General features: G+C 38.5%; 1 protein-coding gene across 1 annotated transcript in view; it reads left to right on the top strand.

Moving 5' to 3' along the window:
• Positions 1-23,756, top strand: part of ADAMTSL1 (ADAMTS like 1) — a 433,243-nt gene that overhangs the window by 124,612 nt on the left and 284,875 nt on the right. Inside the window, exons 6-7 of the mRNA XM_065878827.1 lie at positions 19,186-19,260; positions 22,790-22,947. Of these exons, the coding sequence (XP_065734899.1) occupies positions 19,186-19,260; positions 22,790-22,947 (233 nt within the window). The remainder of the gene's footprint in view (positions 1-19,185; positions 19,261-22,789; positions 22,948-23,756) is intronic.

Below are 23,756 nucleotides of genomic sequence, written 5' to 3'. Positions count from 1 at the left end.
TGCAAATCAAAACTGCAATGAGGTATCACCTCACACCAGTCAGAATGGCCATCATCAAAAAATCTACACACAATAAATGCTGGAGAGGGTGTGGATAAAAGGGAACCCTCTGGCACTCTTGGTGGGAATGTAAATTGATGCACTATGGAGAACAGTATGGAGGTTCCTTAAAAAACTGAAAATAGAACTACCATACGACCCAGCAATCCCACTACTGGGCATATACCCTGAGAAAACCATAATTCAAAAAGAGTCATGTACCACAATGTTCATTGCAGCTCTATTTACAATAGCCAGGACATGGAAGCAACCTAAGTGTCCATCGACAGATGAATGGATAAAGAAGATGTGGCGCATATATACAACGGAATATTACTCAGCCATAAAAAGAAACGAAATTGAGTTATTTGTAGTGAGGCAGATGGACCTAGAGTCTGTCATACAGAGTGAAGTAAGTCAGAAAGAGAAAGACAAATACTGTATGCTAACACATATATATGGAATCTAAAAAAAAAAAAAAAGTTCTGAAGAACCTAGGGGCAGGACAGGAATACAGGTACAGATGCAGAGAATGGACTGGAGGACAGGGGGAGGGGGAAGGGTAAGCTGGGATGAAGTGAGAGAGTGGCATGGACATATATACACTACCAAATGTAAAATAGACAGCTAGTGGGAAGCAGCCACATAGCACAGGGAGATCAGAAGAAGGACTGGACTAAACCATGTTTGGATTAGTGATAGATGTGCCCTGCTGCTGAGACAAGACCCTTCTAAGTACTCAGTGTCCCATGAATTATTAAATTTTCCAGCGTCGCTGCTGGATAAAATACTATTCTCAGTCCTATATGTGTGGGATCTATTTTGTGCGACCCTGTTTGTGTGGTTCTTTTCCTGACCTCATATTGGTTTTTCACATACATGTACTGATGAGTATGTTGGTGCTGCTAGACACCTAAAGGGAATACTCTTAAATCTCCTGAGTTGTCTCTGTGTCCTTCTGTCCTCTCTGGACACAGAGAAATAACCTGTCCTTCAAACTCTAGTCACTTTGATCTCTGGACCCTTACCTTTGCCTCCTCAACTCAGGCAATCCGCTGGGCTCTATCCAAGTTCCCACTTTCATGGATGGCCTAGGAGGTCTTTCAAGGCAGAAGACTGAGGCAATATTAGGGTTCATCTCATGTTTCCCGAATCTCAGGAATCACTGTCCTTCTTTGCTTTATATCTATCATCTTAAAAGCCCACCTTTCATATAATTTTTTCTGACTTTTTGATTGTTTCGGGTAGGAGATTAAGCCTAGGCCCTGTCCTTTCATCTTGACAGGAAGCAGAAGTCTTGATATTGGGTTCTTGATTCAGGTTTGCAATTATGTAGATGTAGCCTGCTTTGGGCTCCCACTTTGGGAACGTTGTTAAGCACTTCTTTTTTTATTGAAGTATAGTTGATTTACAACGTTGTGCCAATCTCTGCTGTACAGCAAAGTGACTCAGTTGTACACATATATATAAAAAAACAATGTTACATGCCTCCGATTCCTCCTCTCCCTACAACCGCCACAGCCATTGGATTTCAAAAGATTAAATACTGTGTTGAACTATTGTTTTGGCATCTTCTTCCAAGCTGCTGACACCCATTTTGCAAGTTTGATGTATTGCCTGTTTGGAGGTTGGCACCTCTGCAGGCAAAGAAAACGATGACAGGATCACTACCTCTGCGAGAGAGAATATAAATGCTATTTATTGTGAGGCACATTCTGATTTTATATATGTAAAAACGTGAAAGGTTGTTGCTCTCAAAATCGATGAAATATAGTATGTTGACTCTAGGGACAGTAGGACTTTCTAAGTGATTAGAGGTAAAGGTGAAGTCAAGGGTGATTCCAAGGTTTTTGGCCTAGGAAACTGTAAGGATGAAGTTCCTCAACTGTAGAGGAGGCTGCACCTTCTTTGGCCTGTCCAGTATGCATCCTCCAGTGTGCAAGGCTGATAAACAATGCGGTGGGGGGTTTGAAGAACTCAAATTCTCAATTTCACATTAGTTTATTGGATATATTTTAAGAGTAATAAAGTTGTCATGAAGAGAAAAAATATACCATTCAAACCTCCTCAAGACTTGCAGACTACATTTTTATTGAACTGTAGTTGATTTACAATGTTGTGTTACTTTCCGGTGTACAGCAAACTGATTCAGACATAGATAGATATATACACATACACATACACACACACATATATTCTTAGTTATATATATATATACATATATTTTTTTCAGATTATGTATATAATATATATGTATACATATTCTTTTTCATATTCTTTTCCATTATGGCTTATTACAGGATATTTAATGTAGTTCCCTGTGCTACACAGCAGGACCTTGTTATTTATAGATTTTATACATAGTACTTTCTATCAGCTAATACCAGACTCCTGATATATCCCTTCCCCACACCCCCTTTCCCCTTTGTAACCATAAGTTTGTTTGCTACGTCTGTTTCTGTTTTGTAAATAAGTTCATTTGTATCATATTTTAGATTCCACATATAAGGGATATCATATAGTATTTGTCTTTCTGTCTGACTTACTTCACTTAGTGTGATAACCTCTCGGTCCATCCATGTTGCTGCAAATGGCATTATTTCCTTATTTTATGGCTGAGTAGTATTCCACTGTGTGTGTGTGTGTGTGTGTGTGTGTGTGTGTGTGTGTGTGTATTCCACGTCTTCTTTATCCATTCATCTGTCAGTGGACATTTAAGTTGCTTCCATGGGAAAACTATTTTTATATGTACCCAACTGTATTAACAATGGCTGTTTCAGGACTTCCCTGGTGTGGCAGTGGTTAATAATCCGATTGCTAATGCAGGGCACATGGGTTCAAGCCCTGATCCGGGAAGGTCCCACATGCCGTGGAGCAACTAAGCACATAGGCCACAACTATTGAGCCTGCACTCTAGAGCCCGTGAGCAACAACTACTGAAGCCCATGCACCTAGAGCCCGTGCTCTGCAACAAGACATGCCACCACAATGAGAAGCCCATGCACCACAACAAAGACCAAAAGCAGCCAAAAATAAATAAATTTTTTTAAAGGCACTTTCATTTTAATAATAAGATTAAGTTTCAGCCTCATAGGCTTAGAGAGAAGAGTCTTTAAAAACATGAACTTACCAACAGATCTAAAAATAAGACAAACTCAGATACGAGAATACAAAATCCTATCTTTTCAAAAATTATTATTGTCATTTTTCTCTGATACAGCAATAAATCACACTAATCCACATATGACAAAATTAAGAACAAATGTAAGCAGAAGCAAGAAGAACTACAATCCTGCAGCCTGTGGAACAAAAACCACATTCACAGAAACATAGACAAGATGAAAAGGCAGAGGGCTATGTACCAGACGAAGGAACCAGATAAAACCCCAGAAAAACACCTAAATGAAGTGGAGATAGGCAACCTTCCAGAAAAATAATTCAGAATAATGATAGTGAAGATGATCCAGGACCTCGGAAAAAGAAAGGAGGCAAAGATCGAGAAGATGCAAGAAATGTTTAACAAAGACCTAGAAGAATTAAAGAACAAACGAACAGAGATGAACAATACAATAACTGAAATGAAAGCTACACTAGAAGGAATCAATAGCAGAGTAACTGAGGCAGAAGAACGAATAAGTGACCCGGAAGACAGAATGGTGGAATTCACTGCTGCGGAACAGAATAAAGAAAAAAGAATGAAAAGAAATGAAGATGAAGACAACATAAGAGACCTCTAGGACAACATTAAATGCAACAGCATTCACATTATAGGGGTCCCAGAAGGAGAAGAGAGAGAAGGACCACAGAAAATATTTGAAGAGATTTTAGTCAAAAACTTCCCTAACATGGGAAAGGAAATAGAGCCACCCAAGTCCAGGAAGTGCAGAGAGTCCCATACAGGATAAACCCAAGGAGAAACATGCCGAGACACATGGTAATCAAATTGGCAAAAATTAAAGACAAAGAAAAAATATTAAAAGCAGCAAGGGAAAAACAACAAATAACATGCAAGGGAATTCCCATAAGGTTAACAGCTGATTTCTAGGCAGAAACTCTACAAGCCAGAAGGGAGTGGCATGATATACTTAAAGTGATGAAAGGGAAGAACCTACAACCAAGATTACTCTACCCAGCAAGGATCTCATTCAGATTCGATGGAGAAATCAAAAGCTTTACAGACAAGCAAAAGCTAAGAGAATTTAGCACCACCAAACCAGCTCTACAACAAATGCTAAAGGAACTTCTCTAAGTGGGAAACGCAAGAGAAGAAAAGGACCTACAAAAACAAACCCAAAACAATTAAGAAAATGGTAATAGAAGCATACATATTGATAATTACCCTAAACGTGAATGGATTAAATGCTCCAACCAAAAGACACAGGCTTGCTGAATGGTTACAAAAACAAGATGCAGATATATGCTGTCTATGAGAGACCCACTTCAGACCTAGGGACACATTCAGACCGAAACTGAGGGGATGGTAAAAGATATTCCAAGCAAATGGAAATCAAAAGAAAGCTGGAGTAGCAATACTCATATCAGATAAAATAGACTTTAAAATAAAGAATGTTACAAGAGACAAGGAAGGACACTACATAAAGATCAAGGGATCAATCCAAGAAGAAGATATAGCTCTTATAAATATATATGCACCCAACATAGGAGCACCTCAATACATAAGGCAACTGCTAACAGCTATAAAAAAGGAAATCGACAGTAACACAATAATAGTGGGGGATTTTAACACCTCACTAACACCAATGGACAGATCACCCAAAATGAAAATAAATAAGGAAACAGAAGCGTTAAATGACACAATACACCAGATAGATTCAATTGTTATTTACAGGACATTCCATCCAAAAGCAACAGGTTACACTTTCTTCTTAAGTACACACAGAACATTCTCCAGGATCACATCTTGGGTCGCAAATCAAACCTCAGTACATTTAAGAAAATTGAAATCATATCAAGCATCTTTCTGACCACAACACTATGAGATTAGAAATGAATTACCGGGAAAAAAACTTAAAAAACACAAACACATGGAGGCTAAACAATACATTAATAATGACCAAGAGATCACTGAATAATCAAAGAGGAAATCAAAAAATACATAGAGACAAATGGCAATGAAAACACGACGATCCAAAACCTATGGGATGCAGCAAAAGCAGTTCTACGCGGGAAATTTATAGCTATACAAGGCTACCTCAAAAACAAGAAAAATCTGGAATAAACAATCTAACCTCACACCTAAAGGAACCAGAGAAAGAAGAACAAACAAAACCCAAAGTTAGCAGAAGGAAAGAAATCGTAAAGATCAGAGAAGAAATAAATGAAATAGAAACAAACAAAAGAATAGCGAAGATCAATAAAACTAAAAGCTGGTTCTTTGAGAAGTTAAAGAAAATTGATAAACCATTAGCCAGACTCAGCAAGAAAAAGATGGAGAGAACTCAAATCAATAAAATTAGAAATGAAGTAGGAGAAGTTACAACAGACAGCGCAGAAATACAAAGCATCTTAAGAGACTACTACAAGCGGCTCTATGCCAATACAATGGACAACCTGGAAGAAATGGACAAATTCTTACAAAAGGATAACCTTCCAAGACTGAACAAGGAAGAAATAGAAAATATGAGCAGACAAATCACAAGCACTGAAATTGAAACTGTGATAAAAAATCTTCCAACAAACAAAAGTCCAGGACCAGATGGCTTCACAGGCGAATTCTATCAAACATTTAGAGAAGAGCTAACACCCATCCTTCTCAAACTCTTCCAGAAAATTGCAAAGGAAGGAACACTCGCAAACTCATTCTATGAGGCCACCATCACACTGATACTAAAACCAGACAAAATACTACAAAAAAAGAAAATTACAGACGAATATCACTGATGAATATAGATGCAAAAATCCTCAACAAAATACTAGCAAACAGAATCCAACAGCACATTAAGAGGATCATACACCATGACCAAGTGGGATTTATCCCAGGAATGCAAGGATTCTTCAATATACGCAAATCAATCAATGTGATGCACCATATTAACAAACTGAAGAATAAAAACCATACGATCATCTCAATAGACGCAGAAAAAGCTTTTGACAAATTCAACACCCATTTATGATAAAAACTCTCCAGAAAGGTGGGCCTAGAGGAAACCTACCTCAACATAGTAAAGGCCATATGCGACAAACCCACAGCAAACATCATTCTCAATGGTGAAAAACTGAAAGCATTTTCTCTAAGATCAGGAACAAGACAAGGATGTCCACTCTCACCACTGTTATTCAACATAGTTTTGGAAGTCCTAGCCACAGCAATCAGAGAAGAAACAGAAATAAAAGGAATACAAATTGGAAAAGAAGAAGTAAAACTGTCACTGTTTGCAGATGACATGATACTATACATAGAAAACTACTAGAGCTAATCAATGATTTTGGTAAAGTTGCAGGATACAAAATTAATGCATAGAAATCTCTTGCATTCCTATACACTAATGTTGAAAAATCTGATAGAGAAATTAAAGAAAGACTCCCGTTTACCATTGCAACAAAAAGAATAAAATACCTAGGAATAAACGTACCTAGGGAGACAAAAGACCTGTATGCAGAAAACTATAAGACACTAATGAAAGAAATTAAAGATGATACCAACAGATGCAGAGATATACCATGTTCTTGCATTGGAAGAATCAATATTGTGAAAATGACTATACTACCCAAAGCAATCTACAGATTCAATGCAATCCCTATCAAATTACCAATGGCATTTTTTACAGAACTAGAACAAATAATCTTAACATTTGTATGGAGACACAAAAGATCCCAAATAGCCAAAGCAGTCTTGAGGGAAAAAGAACGGAGCAGGAGGAATCAGACTCCTGACTTCAGACTGTACTATAAAGCTACAGTAATCAAGACAATATGGTACTGGAACAGAAACAGAAACATAGATCAATGGAACAAGATAGAAAGTCCAGAGATAAACCCACACACACACCTATGGTCAACTAATCTGTGACACAGGAGGCAAGGATATACAATGGAGAAAAGACAGTCCCTTCAATAAGTGGTGCTGGGAAAACTGGACAGCTATGTTTAAAAGAATGAAATTAGAGCACTCCCTAACACCATACACAAAAGTACACTCAAAATGGATTCGAGACCTAAATATAAGACTGGACACTGTAAAACTCTAAGAGGAAAACATAGGAAGAACACTCTTTGACATAAAACACAGCAAGATCTTTTTTGATCCACCTCCTAGATTAATGGAAATAAAAACAAAAATAAACAAATGGGACCTAATGAAACTTAAAAGCTTTTGCACAGCAAAGGAAACCATAAACAAGACAAAAAGACAACCCTCAGAATGGGAGAAAATATTTGCAAATGAATCAACAGACAAAGGATTAATCTCCAAAATATATAAACAGCTCATGCAGCTCAATATTAAAAAAAAGAAACAATCCAAAAATGGGCAGAAGTCCTAAACATACATTTTTCCAAAGAAGATATACAGATGGCCAAGAAGCACATGAAAAGCTGCTCAACATCACTAATTATCAGAGAAATGCAAATCAAAACTACAGTGAGGTATCACCTCACACCAGTTAGAATGGGCATCATCAGAAGATCTACAAACAACTAATGCTGGAGAGGGTGTGGAAAATAGGGAACCCTCTTGCACTGTTGGTGGGAATTTAAATTGATACAGCCACTATGGAGAACAGTATGGAGGTTCCTTAAAAATCTAAAAATAGCATTACCATATGATCCAGCAATCCCACTACTGGGCATATACCCAGAGAAAACCATAATTCAAAAAGGCACATGGGGCTTCCCTGGTGGTGCAGTGGTTGAGAGTCTGTCTGCCGATGCATGGGACACGGGTTTATGCCCCGGTCCGGGAAGATCCCACATGCCGCGGAGTGGCTGGTCCCGTTAGCCATGGCTGCTGAGCCTGTGCATCCGGAGCCTGTGCTCTGCAATGGGAGAGGCCACAGCAGTGAGAGGACCATGTACTGCAAAAAAAAAAAAAAAAAAGTAGGCACATGCACCCCAGTGTTCATTGCAGCACTCTTTACAATAGCAAGGTCATGGAAGCAAGCTAAATGCCCATCGACAGACAAATGGATAAAGAAGATGTGGTACATATGTACAGTGGAATACTACTCAGCCATATAAAGGAAGGAAATTGAGTCATTTGTTGAGACGTGAATGGATCTAGAGACTGTCATACAGAGTGAAGTAAGTCAGAAAGAGAAAAACAAATATCGTTTATTAACACATCTATGTGGAACCTAGAAAAATGGTACAGATGAACCAGTTTGCAGGGCAGAAATTGAGACACAGATATAGAGAACAAACGTATGGACACCATGGGGGGAAAGGGGCGCGGGGTGATGGTGGTGGTGTGATGAATTGGGCAATTGGGATTGACATGTATACACTGATGTATATAAAATTGATGACTGATAAGAACCTGCTGTATTAAAAAATATATATATATTATTCAAGTCAAAAATCCATTAAACAAATTAATAAACTGGACTGTATAAAAAATTGAAAAAAAGTAAAATCAAAGAGCATCCCATCCCCTTGTCAAAAAAAACCCACCAAACCTAAAATGTTTATAGAAAGTTGTGGAATATATATACACCTGTAGATTTTTTGAGGAAACCTTTTAGGTACAATCCTTGAGTACAGTGTTCTTGAGAAAGAGCTTTTGTATCCCATATATGTGAAATGACAGAATTTATGATTCCCATGGAAAGTTTGTCCATTTAACTGAGAAAGAGGTTATCTAATTTTTTAAGCAGGTCTTTCAGAATTGTTGATTAATAACCTTTAAATATATTTTGATGATTGGCATCATGGTTCTGTCAAGAAAGCCAGAATAGATTAGAGCAGATTCATTTGAACATAGTGCAGTGTGCCTTTATTGGAAGGTTACCCAAGGAATGCACAACACGGTGAGAGAGAATGTAGCCACCTGCCTTGCCAGCCATACCAACTAAATTAATCATTGAGAAGGCAGGTGATGAAACCAGCCGTCTCAAACATTCTCCAGTGTCTATTTTTAACCATTTTTTAAATTGAAGTATAGTTAATTTACAATGTTGTCTTAGTTTCAGGCATACAGCAAAGTGATTCAGTTACACATATTCTTCTTCAGATTCTTTTCCACTATAAGTTATTACAAGATATTGAATATAGTTCCCTGTGCTATACAGTAGGTCCTTGTTGTTTATTTTATATGTAGTAATGTATATATGTTAATCCCAAACTCCTAATTTATCTATTCCCTACCTCCGACCCCCCTTACCCCCTTTGGTAACCATAAGTTTGTTTTCTATGTCTGTGAGTCTATTTCTGTTTTGTAAATAAGTTCATTTGTATCATTTTTTTTAGATACCACATATAAGTGGTATCACATATTTGTCTGACTTACTTCGCTTAATATGATAATCTCTAGTTTCATCCATATTGCTACAAATGGCATTATTTCATTCTTGTTTATGGCTGTGTAATATTCCATTGTATACTGGAATCGTCTTTATCCATTCCTCTGTCGATGGGCATTTAAGTTGTTTCCATGTCTTGGCTACTGTAAATAGTGCTGCAGTGAACATTGGGGTGCATGTGTCTTTTTGAATTATGGTTTTCTCCATATATATGGCCAGGAGTGGGATTGCTGGATCATAAGGTAGCTCTATTTTTAGTTTTTTAAGGAACCTCCATACTGTTCTCCATAGTGGCTGCACTAATTTACATTCCCACCAGCAGTGTAGGAGGGTCCCCTTTTTTCCATACCCTCTTTTCCAATGTCTTAAACACCTCTCTGTACACAATACTGTATTAAATGGCAAGTAGAAGAATCTTCCAACCCATCTCTAATCATTGAGAATTTATCATCAAATGAGACAATTATTAATAAATCTACAACTCAAAGACTGGCTTTTTATCAACATGCAGCAAATAAAAATAATTTTTTTTCCTATCTTGCTTTTTGGCAAATGAAGAACACCATCTCTTAGTATATTCTGAGTCGTATCAGCTGGTGTGAAAAGATGATACGTAAGAAAATGTTTCCCTGGGTAAACACATTGGGAACACAGTTAAATAGAGTAAAATGGATTTCTTTGTTTCAGGGATCTTAAGATATTAATTAATATCCTTTGGAATTTCCATAATTGGGGTATAGTATGTGGTATTTCCCTGCATATTTTATCTCAGGTCCCTATTTCAGGAACCATCTTGTAGGGCTGATGCTTTGTCTTCTTTGTCTCTTATTATGTGGTACCTAGTATGAAGCGTGACACTAGGAGACACTCAAAAAATATCTGTGGAATAAAATAATGAATTTGCTGCTTGCCTGATGACCTGTCAGTTGTCTATTAGCTCTTTATAGAACCACAGAAGAATAGGCTGTGACTCTTCCTACGTCTGGTGCTGTGTACTGCTGACTGTTCAGGTTGGCACCAGCCTAAGTTCTCTGTATTTCTCTTTGACTTGGCAAGTGCAGAGACATCTGCAAATATTCCATGCTTGCCTGGCCTGCTCTCTCCATCCTACCCTCTTCCCTCAACAACCTTGTAGGTTCCTCCCCATCTTCCTCGGGGAGTATACAAAGGCGACTGTGTCAGCCAAAAGCTTGCGTTAATGCCCCGGCTTGTGGAATGTGAGTCACTTCTCAGCAGAACAAGAGGGAGGCTGCCTGCGCCATGTGGGGGTCAGAAGCCCGCTGCTGAGCACTGCAGAGCCAAACAGAAAGCTTTCCTTCTACTTGCACTTTACTTGACCTGTGGATCAACAAAGACTTTCTATTTCTAGAAATCCCATTGTCTTAACTGCTTTGAATTTCTTTTGTAAACTTAAAAACCCATGTCTTTATACAAGGCATTTAAAGCTCTGAGACCAGTCTGAACATTTGTTGTTCCTTTTCTATATTCCCCTTACGTATTATGTTCTTCTATGCCACAAACACTTAGCTATCCGAAAGCCAACCTTTTCTTTAACAATGCCTGACATTAAAAAACAGCTAAAATGTTGTAGTGTGTGTAGCATATTCAACATTGTAGAAAACTTGATAAATGTAACCTTTTAGGGAAGGAATTGAGAGCATATGATTCTAATTTCTCATTCAGCTGGCTGTGTGCTAGGGGTCTTGGAGCGTTTAAAAAATAAACGGTGTTTCAGTTCCTATCCTTAAAGAGACTTGGAATAGAGAGATAAAATGATATTTACAAAATACTGTGTTCCATGCTGTACATCTATATATGATATACATATCTATAGCCATACCTATATCTGTTCACAACAATATTATAAAGTAGGTGTTGCTTTCCCTGTTTTACAGCGAAACTAAGGATCAGAGAAGTTAAGGAACTTTTGAAATTCATTTATTGAAATTAAGTTCTCCTAAAGACAGGATGTTAAGATTCAGAGAAATTGGCTAGCTTTGGGGATTCCTTTATTTAAATGAAATTCTTCCAGTGATAGGATGGTAATGTATAATATTAAAAAGATCTATGTGAAACAGAGAACTCCACAGAGTTTCTGAATATGCTGGTGAGTTTAAAAATAACTGGCTTTCCCTCGTCTTCTGGAATACCCCCCTGTTCTCTGACCTTGGGTTACTCATTATACTCCTCAGAGGCTTGATTTCTTCATCATAAAATCGGGATGGTAGCATCCTCTTCGCCCATGTTACAAGTTTGGGGTGAAGGAATAAATAGTATATTTTAGGAGAAGTGAAACTCTTCAGTGCCATGTAAATATAAGGTATTATTGTCACAAGTACAGTTCTAAATAAAAATTCCTGTGATGTGTTTGGTATGTGTGTAATACACCTCTAATTTTTTAACAGATGTAGAACTGAGGACTGCTTCCACTGAATTATGGCTAAGTTTTCAAGTAGGATGAAAATTAAATAATTTTTAAAATAATCTCTAAATCAGTCAATTTTTTTTAAATTTTCAAAATAAAGAGGGAGTGTCAGGGGAATGTTAATAACCATTTATGGGACATTAACTATATATAGTATTAGATGTAGATAGTGTAAAGCAGGGGCCCGCAACCACTGGGCTGCGGACTGGTACCGGTGCAAGGCCTGTTAGGAACCAGGCCGCACAGCAAGAGGTGAGCTGCAGGTGAACAAGCGAAGCTTCATCTGCCACTCCCCATCGCTCTCATTACAGCTTAAACCTTTCTCCCCTCTCAGTGCCCGGCCATGGAAAAATTTTCTTCCATGAAACCAGTCCTTGGTGCCCAAAAGGTTCAGGACCACTGGTGTAAAGTATATTAAAGAACTGGAATGCATGATTTCTGGCCTAGAAAGTTTAAAAAAATATATATATATCCTCTTCTTTTTTTTTTTTAACATCTTTATTGGAGAATAATTGCTTTAAAATGTTGTGTTAGTTTCTGCTGTATAACAAAGTGAATCAGCTATACATATACATATATTCCCCATATCCCCTCCCTCTTGCGTCTCCCTCCCATTCTCGCTATCCCACCCCTCTAGGTGGTCAGAAAGCACCAGGCTGCTCTCCCTGTGCTATGTGGCTGCTTCCCACTAGCTATCTTTTTTACATTTGGTAGTGTATGTATGTCCATGCTACTCTCTCACTTCGTCCCAGCTTACCCTTCCCCCTCCCCGTGTCCTCTAGTCCATTCTCTACGTCTGCGGCTTTATTCCCGTCCTACCCCTAGGTTCTTCACAACCTTTTTTTTTTTTTTTTTAGATTCCATATATATGTGTTAGCATACAGTATTTGTTTGACGTACTTCACTCTGTCTGACAGACTCTGGGTCCATCCCCCTCACTATAAATAACTCAATTTCGTTTCTTTTTATGGCTGAGTAACATTCCATTGTATATATGTGCCACATCTTCTTTATCCATTCATCTGTCGATGGACACTTAGGTTGTTTCCATGTCCTGGCTACTGTAAATAGAGCTGCAGTGAATATTGTGGTACATGACTCTTTTTGAATTATGGTTTTCTCAGGGTATATGCCCAGTAGTGGGATTGCTGGGTCGTATGGTAGTTCTATTTTTAGTTTTTTAAGGAACCTCCATCCTGTTCTCCATAGTGGCTGTATCAATTTACATTCCCACCAAGAGTGCAAGAGGGTTCCCTTTTCTCCACACCCTCTCCAGCATTTATTGTTTGTAGATGTTTTGATGATGGCCATTCTGACTGGTGTGAGGTGATACCTCATTGCAGTTTTGATTTGCATTTTTCTAATGATTAGTGATATTGAGCATCCTTCCATGTGTTTGTTGGCAATTTCTATATCTTTGGAGAAATGTCTGTTTAGGTCTTCTGCCCATTTTTGGATTGGGCTGTTTGTTTTTTTGATATTGAGCTGCATGAGCTGCTTGTATATTTTGGAGCTTAACCCTTTGTCAGTTGCTTCATTTGCAAATATTTTCTTCCATTCTGAGGGTTGTCTTTTCATCTTGTTTATGGTTTCCTTTGCTGTGCAAAAGCTTTCAAGTTTCATTAGGTCCCATTTGTTTATTTTTGGTTTTTTTTCCATTTCTCTAGGAGGTGGGTCAAAAAGGATCTTGCTGTGATTTATGTCATAGAGTGTTCTGCCTGTGTTTTCCTCTAAGAGTTTTATAGTGTCTGGCCTTAAATTTAGGTCTTTAATCCATTTTGAGTTTATTTTTGTGTATGGTGTTAGGGAGTGTTCTAATCTCATTCTTTTACATCCAGCTGTCCAGTTTTCACAGCACCACAATTGAAGAGCTGTCTTTTATCCATTGTGTATTCTTCCTCCTTTATTAATGATAAGGTGACCATATGTGCATGGGTTTATCTCTGACTTTCTATCCTGTTCCATTGATCTATATTTGTGTTCTTGTTCCAGTACCATACTGTCTTGATTACTGTAGCTCTGTAGTATAGTCTGAAGTCCAGGAGCCTGATTCCTACAGTTCTGTTTTCCTTTCTCAAGATTGCTTTGACTCTTCAGGGTCTTTTGTGTTTCCATACAGATTGTGAATTTTTTTGTTCTAGTTCTGTGAAAAATGCCAGTGGTAGTTTGATAGGTATGGCATTGAATTTGTAGATTGCTTTGGGTAGTATAGTCATTTTCATAATGTTGATTCTTCCAATCCAAGAACATGGTATATCTCTCCATCTGTTTGTATCATCTTTCATTTCTTTCATCAGTGTCTTATAGTTTTCTGCATACAGGTGTTCTGTGTCCTTAGGTAGGTTTATTCCTGGGTATTTTATTTTTTTGTTGCAATGGTAAATGGGAATGTTTAATTTCTCTTCCAGATTTTTCGTCATCCATGTATAGGAATGCAAAAGATTTCTGTGCATTAATTTTGTATCCTGCTACTCTACCAAATTCATTGATTAGCTCTAGTAGTTTTCTGGTAGCATCTTTAGGATTCTCTCTGTATAGTGTCATGTCATCTGCAAACAGTGACAGGTTTACTTCTTTTTTTCTGACTTGTATTCCTTTTATTTCTTTTTCTTCTCTGATTGCTGTGGCTAAAACTTCCAAAACCATGTTGAATAATAGTGGTGAGAGTGGGCACCCTTGTTTTGTTCCTGATCTTAGTGCAAATGGTTTCAGTTTTTCCGTTGAGAATCATGTTGGCTGTGGGTTTGTCATATATGCCCTTTTTTATGTTGAGGTAAGTTCCCTCTATGCCTGCTTTCTGGAGGGTTTTTATCATAAGTTGGTGTTGAATTTTTTCAAAAGCTTTTTCTGCATCTACTGAGATTATCATGTGGTTTTTATCCTTCAGTTTGTTAATATGGTGTATCACATTGGTTGATTTGCATATATTGAAGAATCCTTGCATTCCTGGGATAAACCCCACTTGATCATGGTGTATGATCCTTTTAATGTGCTGTTGGATTCTGTTTGCTAGTATTTTGTTGAGGATTTTTGCATCTATGTTCATCAGTGATATTGGCCTGTATGTAGTTTTCTTTCTTTGTGACATCCTTGTCTGGTTTTGGTATCAGGGTGATGGTGGTCTCGTAAAATGAGTTTGAGAGTGTTCCTCCCTCTGCTATATTTTGGAAAAGTTTGAGAAGGATAGGTGTTAGCTCTTCTCTAAAAGTTTGATAGAATTTGCCTGTGAAGCCATCTGGTCCTGGACTTTTGTTTGTTGGAAGATTTTTAATCACAGTTTCAATTTCAGTGCTTGTGATTGGTCTGTTTATATTTCCTATTTCTTCCTGGTTCAGTCTCAGAAGATTGTGCTTTTCTAAGAATTTATCCATTTCTTCCAGGTTGTCCATTTTATTGGCATAGAGTTGCTTGTAGTAATCTCTCATGATCCTTTCTATTTCTGCAGTGTCAGTTGTTACTTCTCCTTTTCTATTTCTAATTCTGTGGATTTGAGTCTTCTCTCTTTTTTTCTTGATGGGTCTGGCTAATTGTTTATCAATTTTGTTTATCTTCTCAAAGAACCAGCTTTTAGGGCTTCCCTGGTGGCACAGTGGTTGAGAGTCCACCTGCCGATGCAGGGGATGCGGGTTTGTGCCCCGGTCCGGGAAGATCCCACATGCTGCGGAGCAGCTGGGCCCGTGAGCCATGGCCGCTGAGCCTGTGCGTCCAGAGCCTGTGCTCCGCAACGGGAGAGGCCACAACAGTGAGAGGCCCGCATACTGCAAAAAAAAATAATAAATAAAAAAGAACCAGCTTTTAGTTTTATTGGTCTTTGCTATGGTTTCCTTCATTTCTTTTTCACTTACTTCTGATCTGACTTTTTTGTTTTCTTTCCTTCTGCTAACTTTGGATTTTTTTTGTTGCTCTTTCTCTAATTTCTTTAGGTGTAAAATTAGGTTGTTTGTTTCAGATTTTTCTTGTTTCTTGAGGTAGGCTTGTATAGCTATAAACTTCCCTCTTAGAACTGCTTTTGCTTCCTCCCTTAGGTTTTTCGTCATCGTGTTTTCATTGTCATTTGTTTCTAAGTATTTTTTGATTTCCACTTTGATTTCTTCAGTGGTCTCTTGTTTATTTAGTAGCATATTGTTTAGCCTCCATGTGTTTGTATTTTTTACAGATTTTTTTTCCTGTAATTGATGTCTAGTCTCATAGCATTGTGGTCAGAAAAGATACTTGATATGATTTCAATTTTCTTAAATTTACTGAGGCTTGATTTGTGACCCAAGATATGATCTATCCTGGAGAATGTTCCATGAGCATTTGAGAAGGTAGTGTATTCTGCTGTTTTTGGATGGAATGTCCTGTAAACATCAATTAAGTCCATCTTGTTTAATGTATCATTTAAAGCTTGTGTTTCCTTATTTATTTTCATTGATGATCTGTCCATTGGTGAAAGTGAGGTGTTAAAGTACCCTACTATGATTGTGTTACTGTCGATTTCCCCATTATGGCTGTTAGCATTTGCCTTATGCATTGAGGTGCTCCTATGTTGAGTGCATAAATATTTACAATCGTTATATCTTCTTCTTGGGTTGTTCCCTTGATCATTATGTCGTGCCCTTCTTTGTCTCTTGTAATAGTCTTTATTTTAAAGTCTATTTTGTTTGATATGGGAATTGCTGCTCCAGTTTTCTTTCATTTTCCATTTGCATGGAATATCTTCTTCCATCCCCTCACTTTCAGTCTGCATGTGTCCCTGGGTCTGCAGTGGGTCTCTTGTAGACAGCATATATACAGGTCTTGTTTTTATATCTATTCAGCCAGTCTGTGTCTTTTGGTTGGAGCATTTAATCCATTTACATTTAAGGTAATTATCGATATGTTCCTATTACCATTTTTCTATTTGTTTGGGTTTGTATTGTAGGTCTTTTCCCACTCCTGTGTTTCCTGCCTAGAGAAGTTCATTTAGCATTTGTTGTAAAGCTGGTTTGGTGGTGCTGAATTCTCTGAGCTTTCTCTTGTCTGTAAAGGTTTTAATTTCTCCGTCAAATCTGAATGAGATCCTCGCTGGGTAGAGTAACCTTGGTTGTAGGTTCTTCCCTTTCATCACTTTTAATACGTCCTTCCACTCCCTTCTGGCTTGCAGAGTTTCTGCTGAATGATCAGCTGTTAAGCTGAATCCCCTTAAGATTCCCTTGTATGTTATTTGTTGCTTTTCCCTTGCTGCTTTTAATATTTTTTCTTAATTTAATTTTTGATAGTTTGATTAATATGTGTCTTGGCGTGTTTCTCCTTGGATTTATCCTGTATGGGACTCTCTGTGCTTCCTGGACTTGATTGGCTCTTTCCTTTCCTGTGTTAGGGAAGTTTTCAACTATAATCTCTTCAAATATTTTCTCTGACGCTTTCTTTTTCACTTCTTCTCTAGGACCCCTATAATTCGAATGTTGGTATGTTTAGTGTTGTCCCAGAGGTCTCTGAGACTACCCTCAAGTCTTTTCATTGTTTTTTCTTTATTCTGCTCTGTGGTTGTTATTTCCACTCTTTATCTTCCAGGTCACTTATTAGTTCTTCTGCCTTAGTTCTTCCGCTCTTGATTCCTTCTAGAGAATTTTTAATTTCATTTATTGTGTTGTTCATCATTTTTTGTTTGCTCTTTAGTTCTTCTAGGTCCTTGTTAAACGTTTCTTGTATTTTCTCCATTCTGTTTCCAAGATTTTGAATCATCTTTACTATCATTACTCTGAATTCTCTTTCAGGTAGACTGAGTATTTCCTTTTCATTTGTTTGCTCTGGTGGGTTTTTACCTTGCTCCTTCATCTGCTGTGTATTTCTCTGTCTTCTTAGTTTGCTCAACTTACTGTGTTTGGAGTCTCCTTTTTGCAGGCTGCAGGTTCGTAATTCCCGTTGTTTTGGGTGTCTGCCCCCTAGTGGGTAAGGTTGGTTCAGTGGGTTGTGTAGGCTTCCTGGTGGAGGGGACTGGTGCCTGTGTTCCAGTGAATGAGGCTGGATCTTGTCTTTCTGATGGGCAGGACCATGTCCAGTGGTGTGTTTTGGGGTGTCTGTGAACTTAGTATGATTTTAGGCAGCCTCTCTGCTAATGGGTGTGGTTGTGTTCCTGTCTTGCTAGTTGTTTGGCATGGGGTGTCCAGCCCTGGAGCTTGCTGGTTATTGAGTGGAGCTGGTTCTTAGCATTGAGACAGAGATCTCTGGGAGAGCTCTCACTGATTGATATTACATGGGGCTGGGAGGTCTCTGGTGGTCCAGTGTCCTGAACTCAGCTCTCCCACCTCAGAGGCTCAGAGGTGACACCTGGTCGGAGCACCAAGACCCTTTTGGGAAGTCTGAGGTCTTCTGTTCACATTCAGTAGGTGTTCTATAGGAGTTGTTCCACATGTAGATGCATTTTTGATGTATTTGTCGGGAGGAAGGTGATCTCTATACATCTTACTCCTCCACCATCTTGAAAGTCCTCCTCAAATATTTGAGACATGCCCATCTTTTGGGTCCACCAACATAGGTGAAAGTAAAGTTGGAGTCTGAGTATCTGAAATCGGGCAGGACGCGGTCTTGGCAGGGCCAGAGGTTGTCTTCTGTTCTTAACCGTCCTGCTCATCCAAGACAGTTACTTTGCTAGAGCAATATCCAGAGTTTGTTATAATAAAGTCCTTCTTTGAGCATTAAAAGTTATTTTCTTTTTGTAATTCTACACAATTGCTCCAGTCTAGAGAAATCTGAGGATTTTAGATTGGGTTTTAAAATGAACAGAAATGAACACTTTCAAAATTTTTTTTTTTTTTTTTTTTTTTGTGGTACGTGGTCCTCTCACTGTTGTGGCCTCTCCCATCGTGGAGCACAGGCTCCGGACGTGCAGGCTCAGCGGCCATGGCTCACGGGCCTAGCCGCTCTGCGGCGTGTGGGATCTTCCCGGACCGGGACACGAACCCATGTCCCCTGCATAGGCAGGCAGACTCTCAACCACTGTGCCACCAGGGAAGCCCAACAAATTCATTTTTAATGTATCAAAATTCATGTGTTTTTTCGAAGGCCAGATCCCCCATGAGTTAGCCAGTGACCAGCTTTTTCAGTATATTTTATTTTGAAGAAAGTGGAAATTTTGATTCCCACATATTGGTGTTCACATTGTAACCACTTTTTAAAAAGATTATTGTTTGGGAGTATATGTAAATCAGTGCATTTATATAGGAGATAATCAGTAATTTTGTATAAAATTATGTGCTTTAAGACTGCTTCATTTCTCTCTAGTGGATGACACAGTGGTTGCTATTCCCTATGGAAGCAGACATATTCGCCTTGTCTTAAAAGGACCTGACCACTTGTGTAAGTAAACTCCGTTGTTGTCCTTTGGGTATTGGGAATTTTAGTCATTATTTATTTATTTATTTATGTATTTATTACATCTTTATTAGAGTATAATTGCTTTACAATGGTGTGTTAGTTTCTGCTTTGTAACAAAGTGAATCTGTTATACATATACATCATTATTATTTACTTTTTGTTTCCAGAAAAGATTAAGATTTAGAAATACAAATCTTAATCTTCTATCATAATATGGTATTTTGAATGCTTCTGTTTATCTTTTGGTTGCCTAGGAGACAGCAGAGACGTCTGTGGTAATTACCTCCAGCCAGTCATCCTGAAAGATACAAAATTATTGTTTCCAATAGGGTGTTCATGAGTTAATCACATGTTTATGATTTTGTGACTATTATTTCTCATTCTCTCTCTTCTTCCTCTCCAGTCATTCTCAATGTTTTCCTTGCCTCACCTCTTTCTTTTTTCTTCTTCTTTTCAACCTTCCCTCCCTCTCCTTCATTCTTTCTCTTTTAATTCCTACTCTTAGGCTCCATTACTTTATCAATTCAGGGGAACACAGAAACTCCAAACAGCCTTTACGCTGTGGCATTTGAAGAGAACCATGTGGTCTAGTTAAGCATCCCATGTCGTAAAGATAATGCAAGACCCTAACGTCTTGAAGATAGCTTTTGGAATTCAAGATTGAAGGGTAATCGTAACCCCAAAGAACAAATGGTAGCATGGTCCCACCAGAGTTTGTGCAAAAATTGATCTTCAGTCATGGCAAGCCAGCAGTACACAGCCACATCTTTTTTTTATTACCATGTAGTGCTGTTTAGATGTAGACCTGTAAATTACAAGCAGAAAATTATAGACTATAAACCAGGGAAGGGTAGGAGAGGATATGTTAGCTTTTTCTGCAAAATTCACTTTCACTGAAAGACTTCACTTCACTTGGTCCCTTGAGCATTTCTGATCTCCTCCGCTATGATTTTTCCTAGGTTCCTCCAAAGCCATCTATCATCTTCTGCTCTCTCTTCCCTCCCACACACATGCCTAAGAAGCCAATTTAGGTAGCATGCATTATCTTTTGGCAATTGGATTATAAATGAAATCATTCCAAAAAGACAAACTGGAGGGAGATAAATTGGAGCCTGTGAAAGTTCAGATAGCTGACAGAAGCCTTTCTAAAAATAAAAATAAGTACATATCATGGGAAAGGTGGGCTTTGAGAGTTCATGTGACATAAAGGAATAAGTAAAGTACAGTTCAGGCGAGGTCAAAAGATGCTGAGAAGCCATGTTATATGGATCCAAGTGCTTTTCTAACCCTGAACATCCCCCAAAAATATATTGCTCATGTGTCAAAGGATGATGTATGTGTGTACACTGTTACCATTCAAATGATTTGTTTTTCCTCTTAAGAATTGGACAGAATTAACTGCTGGTGCAACAACCTCAGTCAGAAACAGTATTTTTCTGTGCAGTGAGAGGCTAAAATAAAACATCCAGACTAATGCATCATCAAGTGGGCGACTTACTCCTCATAGCAAAAGAAAGAACCCAAGGGAAGAGGTGTAAGAGGAAAATGCATTTTTGTAAATGAATTAGTCTAGCCTCCCAGACTTAGTTTATGATTATTATGAATTAGTAAAGAGGATTCATTTTTATAAATGAATTAGTCTAGCCTCCCGGACTTCCTAATTATGTGATCACGGAGAAGCTGAAGAATTGGCCTTGTTTGGTTTAATTGCTCTAAGGATTTGATAGGTAAAGTGTCAGATGATAGTCATAAATGACTAAAAGCAAAATGGAATCTGCTTTTTCCTTCAAAAGGCATACTGTTGGTAACATTTGTATAGCCAAGGAAGTTTCTATTTTTTTTTCTACTTTGTTTTTATATTTGGAATATAACTCAGCAAAATGAAAGTGTAGATAAATGATGCCTTGTTTGTCTGGCAACCCTTTTACCTTCACTCCCAGAAGCTGGCCCAGTGTGGGACCAACCTCAGCAAGAGTTGAGGACGGCCAAACGAGAAGAGTAGACCATCTGTTCAGGTCCAGCTCATCTTTAATCAGAAGTACCTGGGAGGTACTTCTGGGAGGCCTGGTGATAAAATTGAATCAGATGCTCAGGCTTAGACCTCCAAGAGTTTTCCAAAACTAGGTTAATTTAATGTTCTGGAGATACTTCTGCAAATGAGTGCAAATACATGGAAGGCAGCTCAAGGAGTGAAGGCTAGAGGAAGGAGATACAGAGATGCTGCTGCTTTCCTCTGATGACAACCACTGTGGTTCTCCCACTCCAGCGTTCTCTCAATGTGCCTTTTATTCTGTGAGGTCCTGTCAGCCCTGGGACGGGGGAGGAAAGCCAGACCTACTCCCAGAGAAAGGCTACAGGACTTCATCTGAGGGGCATGGGCATTTAATTGGACACCAGCATTTTCTACCTGTTGGTATTCCTTCTAGTAGAGAACTTGAAGTAGACAACATCTAGAATAATTTAGTGCAAATACATTAGGTACCTTAGTGCCTCCAGAGACCTTAAAATTGTCCTTAACCCCAAAACCTCAATCTGTAAAACACATAAGAGGGGAGTCATTCTGATTGAATGTGGGTAGGAGACCCAGATCCCTACCCAGGCACCCCATCTTTCTGCTAAAGAACCCCTGCCAAAACCAAGGGTCCTTGTGCAAGTTTTACAAACCATCGTTAGACTTAGTCTGTCCGTCTTTCATCACACAGGAGGCAATTATTCTAAAATACTCAATCACATGAGAACTGAACCTACTTTGAGATATATAGATCATAATTACCCTCATCCTCAGCATGCTCTGATTTCCTAAAACAAAAGATGCTTCCTAGGCTTTGTCATCAGGCAAATTCAGATCGGAGTGCTCCAGGGATCAAGTTCCTCTCTCTGTCTTGAGTTCTTGTGAAATATCATATGTGTATATAAGACTGAGTGAAGTAATAAAAAGGATTTTAAAAAGAAAGACAAGTAAAGAGGATAGTTAGTTCCCTGTCCTTAAGTCACTATAGTTTCTTTATTTTGAGCAACAGCACAATTCAGTAAGTAACCAGAAAGTATAAATAAATACAAAATGAATATCAAGTCTCACAATGAGTGCTGAAGGAACTCAGAGAGGCACCCTGGGCCTCGTAGAGCAAAAGGGAAACTTCAGGGTATTCTAGACGGAGGGCCATAAAGCCTGGAATCAATAAGATATGTATGGGAGATGGTTTAGTCAAAAGAATAGGACTGTGGTAAAGTAAGGTACCCAAAGGAAGTCATCCAGGGAATCAAAGATTTCTTGACAGGGAGCCCTGAATGCTTGGCTAATGAGTTTTAAAATAACTTCATTTGCTGCATAAATTCCTCTGTGATCCAGAGGTGCCCATATATTTTGTTTCTATCACATTTCAATTATGTCAGCCATATAAAGAATAATACTTCTCCCTGACAAAGTTCTTTTGCATGAGATGTGCTTGCATGTGGTCTGTGGTAGCCCTGGGAACATCTTTCTCTCCTCTTCATGTGTTTGATTATGTAGATCTGGAAACCAAAACCCTCCAGGGGGCTAAAGGTGAAAACAGTCTCAGCTCTACAGGCATCTTTCTTGTGGACAATTCTAGTGTGGACTTCCAAAAATTTCCAGACAAAGAGATACTGAGAATGGCTGGACCACTTACAGCAGATTTCATTGTCAAGGTAAGCCCATTTAGGTACCTTGTTTTCGAGCTACCTCCGAACTGGTGTTACTTATAATCCCCTGAAGAGAGAGAGACTTTAGGTTTTGACATAGATGTGGAAAGCTTGTTATCCAGGAAATGTTTAATTCAAGGATGTTGAGCTACATCCTAGACTTTATAAGAACATGCAAAAATATTAAGGTTCTAGGGAAAAATATATATATATATATTTGTGTGTGTATAAGTTAATAAAAAGACCCCACTCAAAAAGCCAACATATCATTAGTTGAGGGATATAAACTGTTTTTAAAACAACTTAGGATACAGTCGTTGACTCACATAAGGTATCTGCTGTCAAAGAGAAAGATTAATTAATGATCCATAGGCTTGATCACGCTTCCAGTTGCAAGGTTTTTTTCCCTCTTCTACTGGCAGCAATACCGAGTTGTTTCCTTCTGTCAGAGCTTCCCTACTCTTCAAGGTAATATAAAACACATTGCTGGAAGCAACATACACGTTCTGTAGGAAAAATGTACACACTAGAAGACCGTTTGGGAATACCAGTAAAAATAAAGCATATTTTTGCCTTCAGTAGGTCAGAAGGACCTGAAGGATTTCAGCTGTAAAGCTGTAGAACTTGTAATGTGTCCAGGACTCCATAAATTTCTCATCATAGGATCTGGAGCCAGAGGACATTTGATTTAAGCTAAGGCTTGATGATCCCATGGCAGCTGGAAGTAAGGATGCATGTTGGAAATGTGATAGGCAGTGAGGCTGCATGGAAGAAGGGTTCCAGAGTCCGTCCTCTGTCTCCATCTGCATGGTAGC

This window comes from Phocoena phocoena, chromosome 6 (genome assembly GCF_963924675.1).
Source record: "Phocoena phocoena chromosome 6, mPhoPho1.1, whole genome shotgun sequence".
Lineage (NCBI taxonomy): Eukaryota > Metazoa > Chordata > Mammalia > Artiodactyla > Phocoenidae > Phocoena > Phocoena phocoena.
Note: the sequence above shows the minus strand (reverse complement) of the source record. Positions and strands in the feature narration are given on the sequence as shown.